This window comes from Notamacropus eugenii, chromosome 1 (assembly GCF_028372415.1).
Source record: "Notamacropus eugenii isolate mMacEug1 chromosome 1, mMacEug1.pri_v2, whole genome shotgun sequence".
Lineage (NCBI taxonomy): Eukaryota > Metazoa > Chordata > Mammalia > Diprotodontia > Macropodidae > Notamacropus > Notamacropus eugenii.
In genome coordinates, this window is record NC_092872.1 from 78,088,692 (window position 1) to 78,105,472 (window position 16,781).

Here is a 16,781-nt window from a genome sequence, read left to right on the forward strand (position 1 = left end):
GAGCCCGAGAGCACCAGGCTCTAGCTGTGGGTCATTCTCAACGTTTGAAAATCGCGCCCTCCTGCGGCTGGAAATTGTAGTCCCACATCTGTCCAGGGGCTTTGAGATTTGATTGGAACGTTGGTATCTTGGCTTATCACAAAACAAACTTTCATGGGTCACGGAGAGCAGATTTTCTGCAACTAAAAATGGAAAAAAAGCACATTGATGAAAATATTCCTTGGACCCACTGAGGGTTGATCCCAGAGAGTTGAATATCTATCCTTTCCCTCCTTCTGGCTGGGGGGGGGGGGGGGGGGAGGGGGAGGCTGGAAGAGGGGGTGTAGAGGGGGAGAAGAGTGGGGGAGGATTATCTTCCTCTCTGCGGATGTCAAAGTTCAGGGTCGAGCAGGGTGGGCTGCGAGTGTACTTTCCACTTATCTTTACTTATATGATAATAATAATTCACATTTTTATACTGCTTTCAGGGTTTCTCCACGAGAAACCTGTGAGGTCAGTATGCGTTATGTCTCTTTTACAGATGAGGAAATTCAGACTCAGGGAAAGTGCTTTGTCCAAGGTCGTAAAACTAGTAAATATTAGCTGCCTTCCAAGGACAGTCTGTTTTTCACTATATTCCATTGGTGACCCCAAACATCCAATCCTCCCCCCTCATCCCCTCTCCCATTTCCCATTTCCAGAAAGAAAAGAAAGTCTGATCTCAAGTCAAGTATATTTATTCCCCCAAACAAGAATTCATTTCTTCTTCGGCATCTAAGTACAATAACTCCCGCAAGGTGTACAGGTGTGGAGGGAGAGGCTTGAAAGGGGGAGGGGGCTTGAAGAAGGAAGCTCAATAGGGCTTCATGGTGCATTAGGGGAAGGAAATGTGACTGGCTATAAGTAGAAGAAACTCCCAGAAGGGAAACATTTCCTTACTTGTGTGCCCAAGGGAAATTTTTTTTAACATCTCTGGGCCTCCATTTTTTTTGGTTGGTTCAGTGGGGACCATAATGTCAGTATGTTTATTTACTGGTCTGTTATGTGGGCCTCCATAGGTAATGGTGGGAAAGTGCTTTGGAAAGCATACTATGGTGAAGGAAAGTAAGACAATTTTTGAGAGTAAGTTTGCTCCCTTAGCATCCCCTTCCTAGTTCCTTCCTCCCTCCATCCTTTCCATGACTTATGTTACCCAACATCCTAGGACATTTCTTTCTTAGGTTCTAACTTTAAATATATTCCATTCCCTTCCCCCTTCCAAATTAGGGCCACCAGTGAAGCAATTTGAAGGCCTCTGTGAGTTCTAGAAATTTTAAAACTGGGAAGCTTGATCAGTTTTTCTTATCAATTTCAGTTCTTGATTTGGCAGTCAAGGCTTTTGCAAATGAAAAATCATTATATAGTAACTCAGCATCCACTCTAGGAAAGGAAAAGGGAGAAAACTTTTCCAAGACCTACCTATCCAAATGAGATTTATTTAAGGATGTTCTTTCTGTATAACTGACTGAAGCTATTTGGGTAGATTGGAGGTGGGGAGAGGGGACTATAGTTCTTGAAATCTGGGTACAGTTTGAGGTGAAGATATGGCTATCCAAAGATAGCTTTCTGACTTTCCCTTTTTTAACAGAATAAGTTGTAACTCTAAAGATATTAGGGTTGCTCCCTGCTTTTTAAGGATTCCAGGCTGATAATTGGTAGGGGGCTAGGTGTTGCCTATTATTTCTTTTTGAGATTTATATTTTGGACTATTTGAGTGAAGCATCAGGTCAAGGACCATGAGAATATGGGATTGTAATGTTTCCCAGTATACCTGTGGTTGACTATATGGAAGTTGCTGAGGATCTTATGATTTATTTGGGCCCAAGTGGAGACTCATTTAAGAACACATATAGTTGGGGAAATAGAGGAAGACCTCAGCTAATTTGGGGTATACATGTAAAAGAAATGAAGAAACAATGTTACATCTGAATAAACTCCCAATACACAATGACCTAATAAGAAGACAGCTATACCCAATACAGTATACCCAATACAGCTGGGTATAAATGTATGTATACATTAATGTATTTTCTAGCAAACACTATCAGTTCATTCATATTCTGCAAAGGGACAATGACATTTGGAGTTACAAAAAAATCTAAGGAGTAAACATTTCCTTATACACAAAATGAGAAAATTCAAAGTGCAAACTAGACACTATGAAATAAAACTTGGCAAGCATAGTATAATGGACCATACAAATCACATACTCACTCTACCCCCTTCCATCTCAAGCACCTTAACATACATCCTTTTTGATATGAGCACATATCTGGCCCAAACTCAGCCCCCAAGGGTGTCCTATGGAGAGAGATAAACACAGGATTCAGTTGTGTTAGACTTGGGAGATGAGTTGCCTTACATCAGGAGTGCTTAATGGGTTTTTTTGTGCCATGATCCCTTTTTGGCAGTCTCAAGAAGCTTTTGATCCCTTCTCAGAATAATATTTATAAGTGAATAAAATAAAACACATGCGATTACAATGAAAAGAAGTATTGAAATTCAGTTATCAAAATTTTCTTTAAAAACATCTTCATGGAATGATATCTAAAAAATAAAATTAAGGGGTGAAAGAGGAACGTATTGGAGGACAAAGGGAGAGATAGAATGGGATAAATTATCTCACATAAAAGAGGCAAGAAAAAGGTTTTACAATGGAGGGGAAGAGAGAGGAGGTAAGAAGGACCGAGTGAACCTTAGTCTTATCAGATTTGGCTTAAGGAGGGAATAATATACACATTCAATTGGGTTTCTTACCCTACAGGAAAGTAGGGGAGAAGAGAGAAGGGGGGGTGATAGAAAGGCAAGCAAATTGGGGGAGGAGGTAGTTAGAAGCAAACACTTTAGAAAAGGGACAGGATGAAAGGAGAAAATAGAATAATTGGGGGACAGGATAGGATGGAGGGAAATATAGTCTTTCACAACATGACTATTATGGAGGTGTTTTGCATTACTACACAGTATAACCTATACTGAATTGCTTCTCTTCTCAATGGGGGTGAGTGGGGAGGGAAGAAGGGAGAGAATCTGGAACTCAAATTTTTAAAAGCAAATGCTAAAAATTTGTTTTTACATGTGTTGACCTGAAAACTTGGTTACAAAAAAGGCAACAGGCTAAATGCATACATTTTATGATTTAATTAATTAATTGATCAATTCCCCATAAAGAAAATGGTAACATAATGCATTATGGAGCCAGAAATGTTCTGGCTACCCAGTACAGAAATCTTCTGGCTTATATACATTTTGCCATGAGAAAGAAACTCTCCTAATTAAGCAAACCATAAATTCAGTAAGACAGGACAATTAACAAAGCAATGTTGGTCAGGCCTTGGGATTCCAGCTGGGTAAGAAAATCCCACCAGGCTTCCTGTCCTAAACAGGCCTTTGAAGTTGTTATCTTAACAGAGTTTGACAAAAGCTGAAGTTACAACCCAAGGTATCTGTGTTTTTCTCTTAACACTAGGATGCTAGAAGAAGGGTCTGGTAAGGAAGTCCCATTTGCTTGACATCAAAAGGCATCCTCTAAGTTAAACAAAGGGGACTATTAGGTTCAGGCTCTTCTTAATTCAAACTTTGGCCCTTATTAAAGTCTAAAATTTATATTAAATATTATCACATGCAACTAGGAAATAAGACATACAGGAAATGGGGTATAGAAATCTATCTTGCCCTTCAAGAAAGTAAAAGGGAAGCGGATAAGAGGAGGAGATAATAAAAGGAAAGGCAGATTGGGGGAGGGGGGTAACCAGAATGCATGCCATCTTGGGGTGGGGGAAGGGGAAAGATGGGGAAAAAATTTGAAATTCAAAATCTTGTGGAAATGAATGTTGCAAAATACTCTTTAAAAAAAAAAATCTTCATGGTCCCCAGGTTAAGAACCTGGATATATTCCTTGGGTTTACAGGCCTCTTTCTTTCTTCCTTTTTAAAAACAGTATTTCTTTTTTTCCAATTACATGTAAAGACAATTTTTAGCATTCACTTTTAAAATAAAATTTGGAGTTCCAAATTTTTCCCTTTTTCCATTCTTCAGAAGATGGCAAGCAATTTGTTATGTTATATATGTGCAAACATGTAAAACATATTTCTGTGTTAGTAATATGAAAGAGAGAACAGACCGAAAGGAAAAAACTATGAAAAAAGTAAAGTAAAAGTTGTATGCTTCAATTTGTATTCAGACTCCGTAGTTCTTTCTCTGGATGTGGATAGCATTTTCCATCTTGAGTCTTTTGGCATTGTCTTGGATCATTATGTTGTTGAGATCTAAGTCAATGGCAGCTGATCACTACACAGCATTGCTGTTCCTTCCTATGTACAATGTTCTTCTGGTTCTGTTCACTTCACTCAGCATCAGTTCATGTAAGTCTTTCCAGGTGTTTCTGAAATTCATACCAGCCTTTTTCTAAACTGCTCTATTACTGATCCAGAGCCTTCTCATCTTCTCCTTAAGACTAAAACCCTCCCTTGCCAGCTCCAATTCCTTTACCCTTCAGAGGAGCAGTCCAGGGAAAGTTCCCTCAGGTTTTGCTGTAAACCTATGCTGAGTACCCCCAGAGGCCAGAGCAGAAACCTTCCAACATTAGTATTCTCCAGTTCCTAGTTTCAAAACTATTTCAATTTTTTTCTTCCATCCTCTACTACTTACTATTCTTTCACCCTATCATAAATACTTTTCTTTTTCTTCTTCTTTGATCTTTTCTCAGAAGTAGCTGCTGTGAAGCAGAGCTATAACACTCAGTTTGGAGGAAGGAATACACAGCATGAAAGGACCCTCAAATTATCTTTGTAATTCATGTCTGTATAGTTGTTGTTTGTCATTCTCGAAGAGGACCATGATATCAGGGAGGTGATGCCATGACTTGCAAGTGAATTGGATTTAAGTGAGGGAGGGCTGTGTAAAGTCACCAGCCTCACTTTCCCCTCCCGAGCCATCTGGGTCCAGTGGCAAGAAATAAATCAGAATGACTGGAGATGGTCCTGAGATCTGTTGTGACCTGGAAGAACCTAGTTAACTTAAGGAGGTCAAAGGATGAAGCTTTTGATTTGACCTTGAAAGTATCATCAGGTCTGGACATGCCCATTGTACAGCTCAGTAGCATGCCTATCCAAGTACAACCCAGATATCCATCTAATCACACCTCCTTGATGGGATGTAAAAAGACCCTTGCCATGGGTCCTTCACTGACATCATGCTGGTGATGATTACATCATAGCTTATGTAGTTCTGGGTCACACCCTTTGGCTTGGTGTTTAAAAGGAGGCAGAGAGAGTTGAGGACAAAAAACAGAGGTGAGAGAGGCTACATAGGGAGAGTATTCTTCGGTCCTTGGGGAGGGAGGAGGAGCTATTTATTCACATTACTTCCCTCAGAGAAGAGATGATTCTAGAAAAGAGACTGAACTAGGCTTTCTGGAGAGAAGAAAAGCAATCACTTGGCCTCCAAGCTGAAGACAGAAAAGTCATGTCTTGGAGGAGCAGACCTCTCCACTCTTACGATGCAGGTTTGACTCTAACAAACTCCAATGCAAAATCCCCTTTCAGAGAGTTTTCAACCTTAGGGTATACTATAGTATACTATAATTCCGGAGCATTGACTAGGTCCCATGGGGGAAGGGGTAGTCACCAGTCACAACCAGTTGGCTGTGGTTGTTGTTTCATTTGGTCATGTTCAATTTTTTGGTGATCCCATGGATCATACTGTCCATGAAGTTTTCTTGGCAAAGATACTGGAGTGGGTTGCCATTTCCTTCTCCAGCTCATTCTACAGATGAGGAAACTGAGGTAAATAGGGATAAGTGAGCAATTTTTAACATGCATTTTTAAATAAAATTTTGAGTTCCAATTTTTCTTCCTCTCTTCCCCCCTCCTCTCTAAGATGGTAAGCAATTTGATAGTTATATATGTGCAATTATGTAAAACATATTTCTATATTAGTCATGTTGTGAAAGAAGAAAAAGAAAAGAAAGAAAGAGAAAAACACTGTGAAAAAAATATAGAAAGTGAAAACAGTGTGTTTTGATCAGTATCCAGACTTCATAGATCTTTCTTGCCCAGGGTCAAACAGCTAGTAAGTACCTGAAGCTGGATTTGAACTCAGGTCTTCCTGACTGCAGGCCTAGAGCTCTATTTTCTGTACCACATAGCTGCCAATCACCGGAAGGTATAGGTCATTTCTCTAGTGACCTCAAATGCCTCCCCCTTTTGTAGGGGAAAAGATTCTTTTCCCTTTAGAGAGGAGCTTCACTCACAGTATAGCTTTCTAAGTCTGTAGGACTATACAGTTTCCTGGGAAGATGTGAAAGTCACTGGAGAATGAAAGAGATCTGTCTTGGTTATTTATGGGCTAGAGTGCAAATCTTTTGTGTTTTGTGCTTTCTTTGGAGGTAAAATATATTTGTAATATTTTTTAGCTCACACATTTTCATGGACTCTGGGTATTCTATTTCTATAGAAACCTAGACACACATTTTGATATTCTTAATGGTGAGACCCTAGGTATGAGCAAAATAAGTCAGTTATTGATATTTCTACAGGGAACCTTTGGTAGGGGCTTGAGCCAAAGAGTGATTTGTGGGAATTCCTCCAATATTAAATACAATCTTTGAGCTTGGGATTTTGGGCCATTGGTCACATATGAAATCACTAAACAAAGTAATTAAGAAAAATTTAATCGAGTGGGAATGTGTGTACTGACAAAGTACATTTGTTAAATTTTTTCATGCCCTTTAAATTTTGTTGCCATGGGAGAAAACCCTAAATATCCCACCTTAGTTATAGCTCTGGTGGAAAGCACACTAAAAACTCCTGGATTCAGATTTTCCTTTTGATGTTAACTAAGTTGCTGTAACCCTGGGCAAGTAATTTAATCTGTTTGTGAAGGAGAATAATGTGTGTGATAAGCTTGGAGAGAGAAATGAAGAGAAAAACCATGAAGAGAAAATAGGGATCATGACCCCATGATCACAAGATTGGCCTGCTTAGGGAACAGCAACTTTGATATTTTGATATATCTGTTATGTCATTATTGTGGGTACTTAACGCTGGTGGAGATGACAACCTATCCACGCTTTTTCATATTATGTAATTCTTATCCATATCTTCCTATACATTTGACACATAGATCTCCCTGTAGATTTCTTGACATTGTATGGATACCAATGGAGCAATTGTAGGGGAAAAGATTCAGACTGTCCATTTGCTCTCCATCATTCTACATGACCAGCCTACCTTCTTTTCTGGTCTCACTTCAACTTGATATTAATAGCAGACATTTAGAGCTTGTTCTATAGCTTATAAAACTCTTTATAGAAGTTATTTCATTTGGTCCTTCCACTATCCCTTTAAGGTAGGCAGCAAAATATCATTAGTCCCATTTGGAAGATGGAAAAACTGAGGCTTAGAGAGCTGAAGACCCTTGGTCTTCTGTTTACAAATTTAGCTTTCTTTTTACTGCTCCACAAGCTGTTGAATTGTGTGGGGTGAAAGCTGACACTATGACCTGAACTTCTTGTCAACCTCTTTTCCCTTTCTCATTTAAAGACACTTCATTCACAAATAAAGCCTTCCTTAAACCCATGTAGATTCTATTTTCCTCTTGATTCACATGTAGATTTGTTAGCTGTAGTCCAACTCTAGGACCCAGAGGGACCAGGAGAGGAGACTTTTATCCTAAGAACAGTGCAAGAGTGGCTATGTATGGAGAAAGGAAGCCTCCTCCCTTGGGATGTCTACATGAGGTTATTTCGAAAGACTGCCCTAGGACATCTGTCTGGGTTAACGGCAACATGTGGGCCAGTAAGAAAGGGGTGCCCTTGGGTATCTAGGGAAGCTTGGCACAGACAGTACTGTGTACATGCAATATTTAGTATGTAGGAAGCTATCAGTAAAGATACAGACTTGAGGGTATGGATATGCAGAAGGCATCAGTGTTCACCCAGTCTCCTCTATTTGAAACAGTGAGATCATCTTTGATTCTTTCATGTCCTTCACCTCATACGTATAATCAATACCTGCACCTCTCATTTCTACCTTAGCAGAAGGTAAAATCAATCCTCTCTTTTCTGTTTTCAAGCTTACTATACTAGCATGATTACAAAATGGTGTAGTAGCAGGATGCTGGTCTTGAAGGCATGTAAGTTTATAGCTAGGAAGACCTTAGAAGTCATTGAGTCTAAGCCCCAAATTTTACATATGAGGAAACCAAGGGGAGTTAGGTGGCACAGTGGATAGAGTACCTGTCCTAGAGTCAGGAGGATCTGAGTTCAAATCTGGTTTGAGACACTTACTTGCTGTGTGATCCTGGGCAAGTCACTTAACCCTGATTGTCTCAAAAAGAAAAAAGAGAGAAAGAAACTAAAGGAAAATTGAGGCCCAGAGAGGTTAGGTGGTTTGCCCAGAGTCACACAGCTAATAAGTATCCGAGGCAGAATTCAAACACAATTTTTCTTGATTCCAAGTCCACTGTTCTATCTACTGTAACGTAGTGACTGGATCAGTTAGTCAAAAAACATTTATTCCACACTTACTAAGTGCAAAAGAAGGCAAAAACAGTCCTTGTTCTCAAGGATCTCACATTCTAATGGAGGAAACAACCTGTGTATAACTACGTACAAATACAAAATATACACTACAAATAAAAGCTACTCTTAGAGGAAAAACACTTGCAGGGCTTGAGGTGGGGGCTCAAATGGAATACCAGGAAAAGGCTCTTAAGGAAGGTGGGATCTGAGCTGAATTTTATTTTATTTTAATTGTTTAATAGTATTTTATTTTTTCCAATTACATATAAAGACAATTTTCAGCATTCATTTTTTGAAAGATTTTGTGTTCCAAATTTTTCTCCCTCCTTCTCCTTCTCACTCTCCAAGATGGCAAGCAAAATAACATGTTTGTTGAGGTTTCTTGATGTGTTGCGGCAGAACCATCTCAGAGAATTCAGAGTCAGACCACCTCTAATCCAAGTATAGGCTTTTATTGAGGATTGATGCCCCCCCATGAAGCAAGCTACATTCCAAGAGGAACCAGTAACTTCAGAGAAAGCAAGATGAATTTTATAGGGTAAAGATGCAATTACATAACATAAATTGTGAATATTAAAAAGGCAGGAGGGATTTGTTAAGGAACTAGGTAATGGGGAGGTGTCCCAGGTACAGTGGAACTCATACAATTACCCACAATGCATATAGAAAAGCCCATTTAGAGGGTATGGATGATAATGATATTATAATGTCTCTCTAAGTCACAAGTTCACCTAAAGGATAGCTTTTGCCATTACTGTGCAGGGGCCTACTTAGGTCCCTTCTACTATTTTGGGGTTCACATCCTGCGTGGGCATCCTGGTGGTGCTTCTTTCTGATTGTCTGAGTATTGTGGTCCAGTCTGAGACTAGATGGATGTGGTTGTGGTTGAGTGCATGGACACACCTGCTGTTTCTATGGGAGATATGAGGAATGGGGTCTAGGAGCAGTGACTAGCTAGAGGCAGTGGTTGGGATCCCATCACATGGACATGCCTGTTGTTCTAATGAACAGTGAGAAGTATGAATTCATAGACACGCCTGTTGTTCTAGTGAGCAGTGAGGCATATATGAAGTTAGGATATTGAGTAGGGGGGGCAGTGGGTAGGTAGGGGCAGTGACTATATTGAGCCTGGGGGCATGTGGTGTGATTAAATCCAGACTGTGTGGTTAAGTCACTGCTATTCAGTGGGGCCCATAAGGAAGTTAAAATATTGGGGCTGGGGGCAGCTTTATTAGGATTCCACCAGGATTTCACCTGTTCAAGCATCTAAAACATATTTGTACATTAGTCATGTTATGAAAGAAGAAACAAAAGGAAAAAACACAGAATTTTTTTAACAGTGAAAATAGTATGTTTCGATCTACATTCAAACTCCATCAGTTCTTTCTCTGGATGTGAATAGCATTTTCCATTATGAATCTTTTGGAATTATCTTAGATCATTGTTGTGATTGTGTGTGATTTGTGCTTCATTCTCAGGAAGCTGATGCTATGACTTGCAACTAGATTGGATTTAAGTGAAGGAGGGCTGTACAAAATCACCAGCCTCACTCTCTCCTCCAGAACTGTCTGGGTCCAGTGGCAGGATACCGATCAGGACAACTGGCGATGGCCCAGGATATGTTGCTGAGAAGAGCTAAGTCAATCAAGGTTGATCATCACATAGTGATACTGTTACTATGTACCAAATTCTGTTGGTTCTGCTTGCTTCAATCAGCATCAGTTCATGTAAGGCTTTCTAGGTTTTTCTGAAATCCTTGAGCTTAATTTTAAAGCAAGTCAGGCAACCTAGGAGATGAAAGTGAGAAGGGAAAGCATTCCGGATATGGCTGACAGTCACCAATCAGGCACAGAGACAGGGGATGGATTATTGTATGTAAGGAAAAGTAAGTAGCCCAGTGTGTAACTGGACCATGAAGTAAACTGTAAGAATACTAGAAAGATAGGAAGATTATGAAGGGCATTAAATGCCAAAGAAAAGATTTTATATTTGGTCCTAGATGTAACAAGGAGCTCCTGGAATTTATTGAACAGGGGGATTTTATTGACATAGTCAGCCCAGTGCATTAGGAAGATCACTTAGAGCCATGAGTCAGGGAGACCAATTAGAAAGCTATTGTAATAGTCCAGGAGAGAAGTGATGAGTGTCTGTACTAAGCAGGTGGTTATGTGAATGGAAAGATAATACAGCGACAAAAATGATGAGATTTGACAATGGATTTGATGTATGGGGTGAGTTCAAGTGAGCTGAAGATGACACTGTGGTTGTGACTCTGAATGACTGAGAGAATGGTGGTATCTTTGATAACAACAGGAAAAGTTGTGAAAAGGGAAGACTTTGTAGGGAAAGATAATTCATTTTGTTTTGGACATACTGAGTTTTAGATGACCATGGGATGTCTAATTTGATATTAGGTGGTTATTGATGTAGATCTAGAGCTTACAGCTAGATATGTAAATCTAGGAATCATCAGCAGAGAGAAATAATTGAACCCATGGGAACTGATGAATTCACTTCATGTGAATTACTATAAAGGCAAAACAGAATGGAGTCCAGCAGAGAATTCTGAGGAACAACCACAGTTAGTGACATATGCACTAGATGAAGAAATAGACAAAGGAGACTGAGAAGAAGAGGTCAGATGATCTGGAGGAGAACCAGAAGAGTATCCTAGAAACCTGAAGAGGACAGAGTAACCAGAAGGAGAGGATGATGGACAATATTAAAGGTTGCAGAGACATCAAGAAGGATGAGATCTGAGAAAAAAGCCATTAAACTTAGCAATTAAGAGAGCACTGCTAGCTTTGGAGTGGGAAGTTTCCATTGAACAACGAGGTCAGAAGTCATATTTGTAGAGGATTTCGGCAAGAATTGAACCCAAATCTTCCCAACTCCAGAACTCTATCCACCATAGCATGTTGCTTGGGTTCACTCAGATCTCCAAGCTATTAGATCATGAACAAGTCACTTAAATTCATTGATTTTTATTTTCCTCATCTGTAAAATGGTGATGGTAGTGGGTGGGGTTGGGGGGAGATTAGGGATTAATAATTCTTACACTTTCCACTTTACTGGTAGGACAGTACTAAAATATGAGTTATTAGTATTGCAGATTCTTGCTACCACTTGCCTGAACTACTGTTCCATCCTTTTATAGTTAATTACTCCTACTACCACTCTCTCCCCTTCCAATCTATCCTTCCTCTGGAGACCTGGTCATGGTGTATGTCTAGTCATATCAGAAATCTTCAGGAGCTCTTTATTGCCCACCAAATAAAGCCTCAATTCTTTTGTTTGTCTTTCCAGCCCTGTCTTGTGCTACTTCCCACCACAAACTCTACCGCTCCAGCCAAATTAAACTGTCTTTAGGGACTCACACCATACTTATAAATCTCCATTCGTTTGCTCCTACTGTTTTCTATGTCTGGACTGTCTTCCTGGTTCTGTTAAATTCCTACTTTTTAAAGCCAATCTCAAACTGCCTTCTTTCCCAGCATTTTCTCTGATCCCACACAAGGAATGATAAACTTTATTTTTTTCCCTTGATTCTTTTCTTTTTATTTCCTTTAGGGGCAGAGAGGACACACCTCTATTCCTGCCTTCTCTTTCTTTCAGCCCCCACCCCATTGGAAAAAAAAAAGAAAAATCAAACTCCTGTTAACAAATGGGAAAGAAACAGATCCTCACATGAGGTATGTCTAGAAATGGATGCCTCATTTTGCATCTCTGTGTCAGCAGGTGGGTTGCATGTTTCATCATTGGTCCTCTTGGAACCTTGGCTTATGTTTACTACATACATCTCTACTTCACTTACCACGCATTTTATATCATAATTATATGTTATCAGTATGTTACAGCTCGATACTAGATGATAAGCTCCCTGAGATAAGTCCCTGAGCAGGGACTATTGTCTTATCTAAGCTTTGTATTTTCCCTACAACTTAGCCACATAGAATAACCAGTTAATCAGTGTCAAACTGAATTGACTTCACACCATATGTACATTCAGACAAAACCTGAGCTTTACTCAGCATATGTGCATGCACACAAAGATAAGTCAGCCACATACACATAGACACCTACCGATTTCACACGAGTATGTATGTATATATATACATATACATATATGCATTTATACATGGTATATGTATATAGTACGTATATGTATATATATATGTATATATATATATATACACACACGCAACAGCAGCAAATTCACAAGAGATGAGGCAGAAACTGGGGAATTCAAACACTTTATTGAGTCTAGATACAGAAAGTATTTACAATAGGGGAGGGATATGTCAATGTTGACTCCCAGAAGGGGTAGGTTAAGGGGAAAGGGCCAGGGCAGGCCTAGGGACCGGAGCCAGGTCTCAGGGGAGGATTTTCCCAGAAAGGGCTAGATCAGTCCCTTGTCTCCCACCTCACTCTGGGAAATCTTGCAGTGTTTCTGCATCCCTAGGCCTCAAAGGCCCTGGGAACATAGACAGAAAAATCAAAGCATGAAAAAGAGGTTGTCTCTGGGGTGAGCTGGGCAGGCATGGGACTAGAACCAGGAGACACATCTAATTCTTTTCCATGACCTGAGCATTGTGACTCAGAGCCTGAGAGGAGGGCAGTGAGGGGACCAGGGGTCAATGGGGTGTTTGATGTGATCACTGGGTAGGAGGTCTTTTGGAGACAGTGGTCTGCTCACTCCTGAAAGGGAAGAATAGAGAGGAAAAAGGTGAAGGAAGTCTGGACTACAGCTCCTCCCTCCACTCCGAACCCCTCTTCCTTCACCCAAAGCCCTCTTCCTCACCTCTTGCAGCCCCTGGTCTCTCGGCCCTTTCTGCCTAGCCTTGGGGTTCCCGTCTCCTTTTTGCAGTTCCGGGATTTGGGTTTTGGCAGGGTCCCCCCATGCTTGTCAAGACGCTTCACCAAGTCTCGCACCCATTTTATCGAGGGGTCAGCACACAGATCTGCCTGTGAGCTTTTCCAGGGAGTAAATCTGTAGGGACCATGTTCAATAGACTTGAGCTCAGATCCCAGTTCATGATCCCCCACCCCAATATAGTTTCTCCCTCCAGTGATCTCTAAGGGGCTCAATCAGTCTGGGCTCTCAAACCCCTCCCTTTGACACCTCATCCCATTGTTGTTCCCCAAAATTTGCCCTCACATTATAGCTCGGATGGGGCAGCCCTGGTTGACTTCTTGCAGCCTGTAGCTTCGGACAATAGAGGCTGGAATCTGCTTCTGACTGTACTTGAGACAGCAGTCGAGAGCCCCAGTGTCACCACCTGAAGGGTGAGGAAAACAGGAATTCAGCAATTGGGGTAGAGGAGAAATACAGCAACCTGGCTGAGAACTTTGACCTGAGCATGTTTGTTTGCCTCTGCTCCAGAAATATACAGTCAGGGAGAGGGTTGGGAGACTCTTGCCAGTCTAGAAGTTTCCCTCTCTCCTTGGGTACCTCCCTTTTGTTCAAACCAATGCCCTCCTCCTCTCCCATCCTCCCTATGTCCCTACTTTGACTTCAATGGCTGCTGAAACACCTTTTCTTGTTCAACCAGTACCTTGAGTGCCTGGGCTGCAGACAGTGAGGACCAGGAAGGCCAGGAGTACAGTCAGCGCCATGGAGGACAAGGACCAGGTTTGGAGCTCGGAATTGAAAGCTGGAGCAGATCAGGAGGCTGAGAGCCAGATGCTGGGAGTTGGAAGTGGGAGTAGGAGGCTGAATGTGTGGGCTGTGTAGACTCCCACTCCCTATTTATCAGGTCCCATCACTTTCACTTCCCCCTTGGCACCCAGCCCTTTCTGTCCTCAGCTGTCCAGAGAAGGATGGGGATCTCCCTTCCTTTTTCCTGGAAGGCTGGTTTCTGCCCCTACCCCTGCCTTGGCTCCTTGCCTCTTTTCTTCCCTTTCTAGCCTGCATTGAAGGGGAAATGGGAAGGGGCTAAGTTTGGAGAGTAGGGGGTAGGATGAGAGAAAAGTGGTGAAGTTGCCGAAGTCTTTTTTGGTGAAGGGAGAGAGATTTCTCCTTTATTTCCTCTATCAGTGTAGAAAGCTTCCGATAAACACAGTGAGGGGCTGAGAACTGGATGGGTTCCCCTTTCAAGGTAGTTTTCGGTTTAAAAGAATAACTGATGCTGAAAACAGAGACGTAAAGGTCCCATGATGGAATCTCAGGTATGATGAAAGGCTAGAGAAGATATTTCTTTTTAAAAAATATTCTTTAAGAAAAAAACCATGAGTTTGTCAAATATTAATAAACATGAACATTTTCATACATGAGAAAGAATAAAAAATAAGATTGGGTATGGCTGAATATCTATTACAATCAGCTCAGTAAGTGTTATATTTAACATGGTCGTACCAGTATTGCCCTTCTTGTCTGTGTCCCCTTCTGAATTTCTTTCTGCTTACCTCTGTGTATTCAAAGAAATGTTTCAATGAAGCTCTTTCTTTGGGGGGGGAACAAAAAACAATGCACTCTTTCCCTACAACAACTCTACCCCTACCCCAAAGCCCTTCTAACAAATAAGTACAGTCAAAGAAGATATATCCACACATTGGCCATGTCTGAAAATGTATGTCTCATTTGGTACCTCTCTAGTAAGAGGTAGGAGGCATGCTTACATTTTTCAAAGTTGTTTTCCTTCACAATATTGAAGTCATTGTATCAATTGTTTTCCTGGTTCTGTACATTCCACTCTGCATCAGTTCATAAAAGTCTTCCCAAGTTTCTCTGAGAAATCTGCAAACACTTTGAGGACGTGAAAGAGTTTGAGAACAGCTGTCCTATACCAGTGAAATCAGAGGTCCAGGCCTTATCCCTACGTGCTAGGCTCTGATATAACATGACGTAACATAACATAATATATAATGTAATATAACATAACATAACATGATACAATGCAACACAATATAACATAATACAGTATAATGTAAAGTGATATAACAACATAATACAATACAATGTAATGTAACATAACATAACACAATACAATACAATACAATGTAATATAATATACCATAACGTAGTATAATTACTATAATTAATATAAAATAAAGAAACAGAAGGAGTAAAATGTAGTCTCTGCCTCCTCTGTTGTGCATTCAAAGACCTTCATGGACTGGTTGGGGGTTACCTTGTATAGCTTACTTCACATTCCTCCCCTTCTATGCCCCATGTTGCAGCTAAATTGTCCCATTTATTCCTCACACATTCTCTCCGTTCTATATGCCTTTGCCAGGCTTTCTCTCATGCCTGGAATATGTTCACTACCCATCTCCACCTCTTAGAATCCTTCCCTCCCTTTAAAGCTAGATTCAAGTGCAGCTTCCTATATGGAGCCTTTCCTTATCTCCGCCCCCCACCCCCGCCCCAGCTATTGGTAGCCCTAGAAGTTACCTTGAATTTACCTTAAATATTATACACCTCTATGTGTATGTGCAATTACCCCTGATAGAAGACAAGTTCTTTAAAACCAGTAAATGTTTGAGTTTTGTCTTTGATTTTGTGTAGTCCACTTTGTGGAAAAAGCATTTAATAAGTACTTGGTATTTGGTTGATGCAAGGAAGAAAACCAGGGGATGTAAAGGATTAGACCACATGTGGCCGTCTAGGTCCTCAAGTACAGCCCTTTGATCCCAAATTTCACAGAACAAATTCCATCTAGGTCCTCAAGAGTGGTCCTTTGACTGAATCCAAACTTCACAGATGTGTTCTGTGAAGTTTGGATTCAGTCAAAGGGCCACACTTGTGGACTCAAAGGGTCACATGTGGCCTCAAAGATGCAGGTTGCCCATCCCTGGATTAGACACTTCAGACAGGCTAGTTTGGTCACTACATAGAGAATGAATGGGAAAACAGAGCCAGTTCTGGATTTTCTAGGCAGAACTTAGTCCTATGTGAGGGGAGAGCTGTCCCACATCTTTCTCTTCCCCTCAGCCCTCTGGTCCCCAGCTATCTGTCTCTCCAAGAGAAAGGGTAGAATGCCTGAAAAACCATTGAAGAAAGAGGGATATGAGGAATGGAAAAGTCTTGGGAACAGAGGAGAGGGAGATATGACAGTTGTCTTCAAGTATTCAAGGCTGTCATGTGGAAGACGGATCAGACAAGTTCTGTTTGACCCCAGAGATCACAATCAGGAATAGAATGAGACACATGAGGCTGATTTTGCCTCCATGTCAGTAAAACCTTCCCAGTAATTAGAGATCCAAGTGTGAAATGAGCTGCTTTAGTAGGTAGTAAGTTCCT

At 40.8% G+C, this 16,781-nt stretch overlaps 1 protein-coding gene across 1 annotated transcript; it reads right to left on the bottom strand.

Moving 5' to 3' along the window:
• Nucleotides 1–12,776: 12,776 nt before the first annotated feature.
• On the bottom strand, nucleotides 12,777–14,309 carry CCL21 (C-C motif chemokine ligand 21). Its single transcript, XM_072606595.1, has 4 exons — nucleotides 14,095–14,309; nucleotides 13,698–13,818; nucleotides 13,341–13,529; nucleotides 12,777–13,237 (listed from the first exon to the last, which is right to left on the bottom strand). The coding sequence occupies exons 1-4, from the start codon at nucleotides 14,153–14,155 to the stop codon at nucleotides 13,195–13,197; spliced, it is 414 nt and encodes a 137-aa protein (XP_072462696.1). The 5' UTR covers nucleotides 14,156–14,309; the 3' UTR covers nucleotides 12,777–13,194.
• Nucleotides 14,310–16,781: the final 2,472 nt, after the last annotated feature.

What these genes read in the sequence shown, in the direction of transcription:
- CCL21 (XM_072606595.1), bottom strand. Translation starts at nt 14,155, where the DNA reads ATGGCGCTGACTGTACTCCTGGCCTTCCTGGTCCTCACTGTCTGCAGC. An exon ending in TGCCCCATCCGAGCTATAAT is followed by an intron (nt 13,530 to 13,697) that starts GTGAGGGCAAAT and finishes TGGTCCCTACAG; the next exon opens with ATTTACTCCCTGGAAAAGCT. An exon ending in GAGACCAGGGGCTGCAAGAG is followed by an intron (nt 13,238 to 13,340) that starts GTGAGGAAGAGG and finishes CTTCCCTTTCAG; the next exon opens with GAGTGAGCAGACCACTGTCT.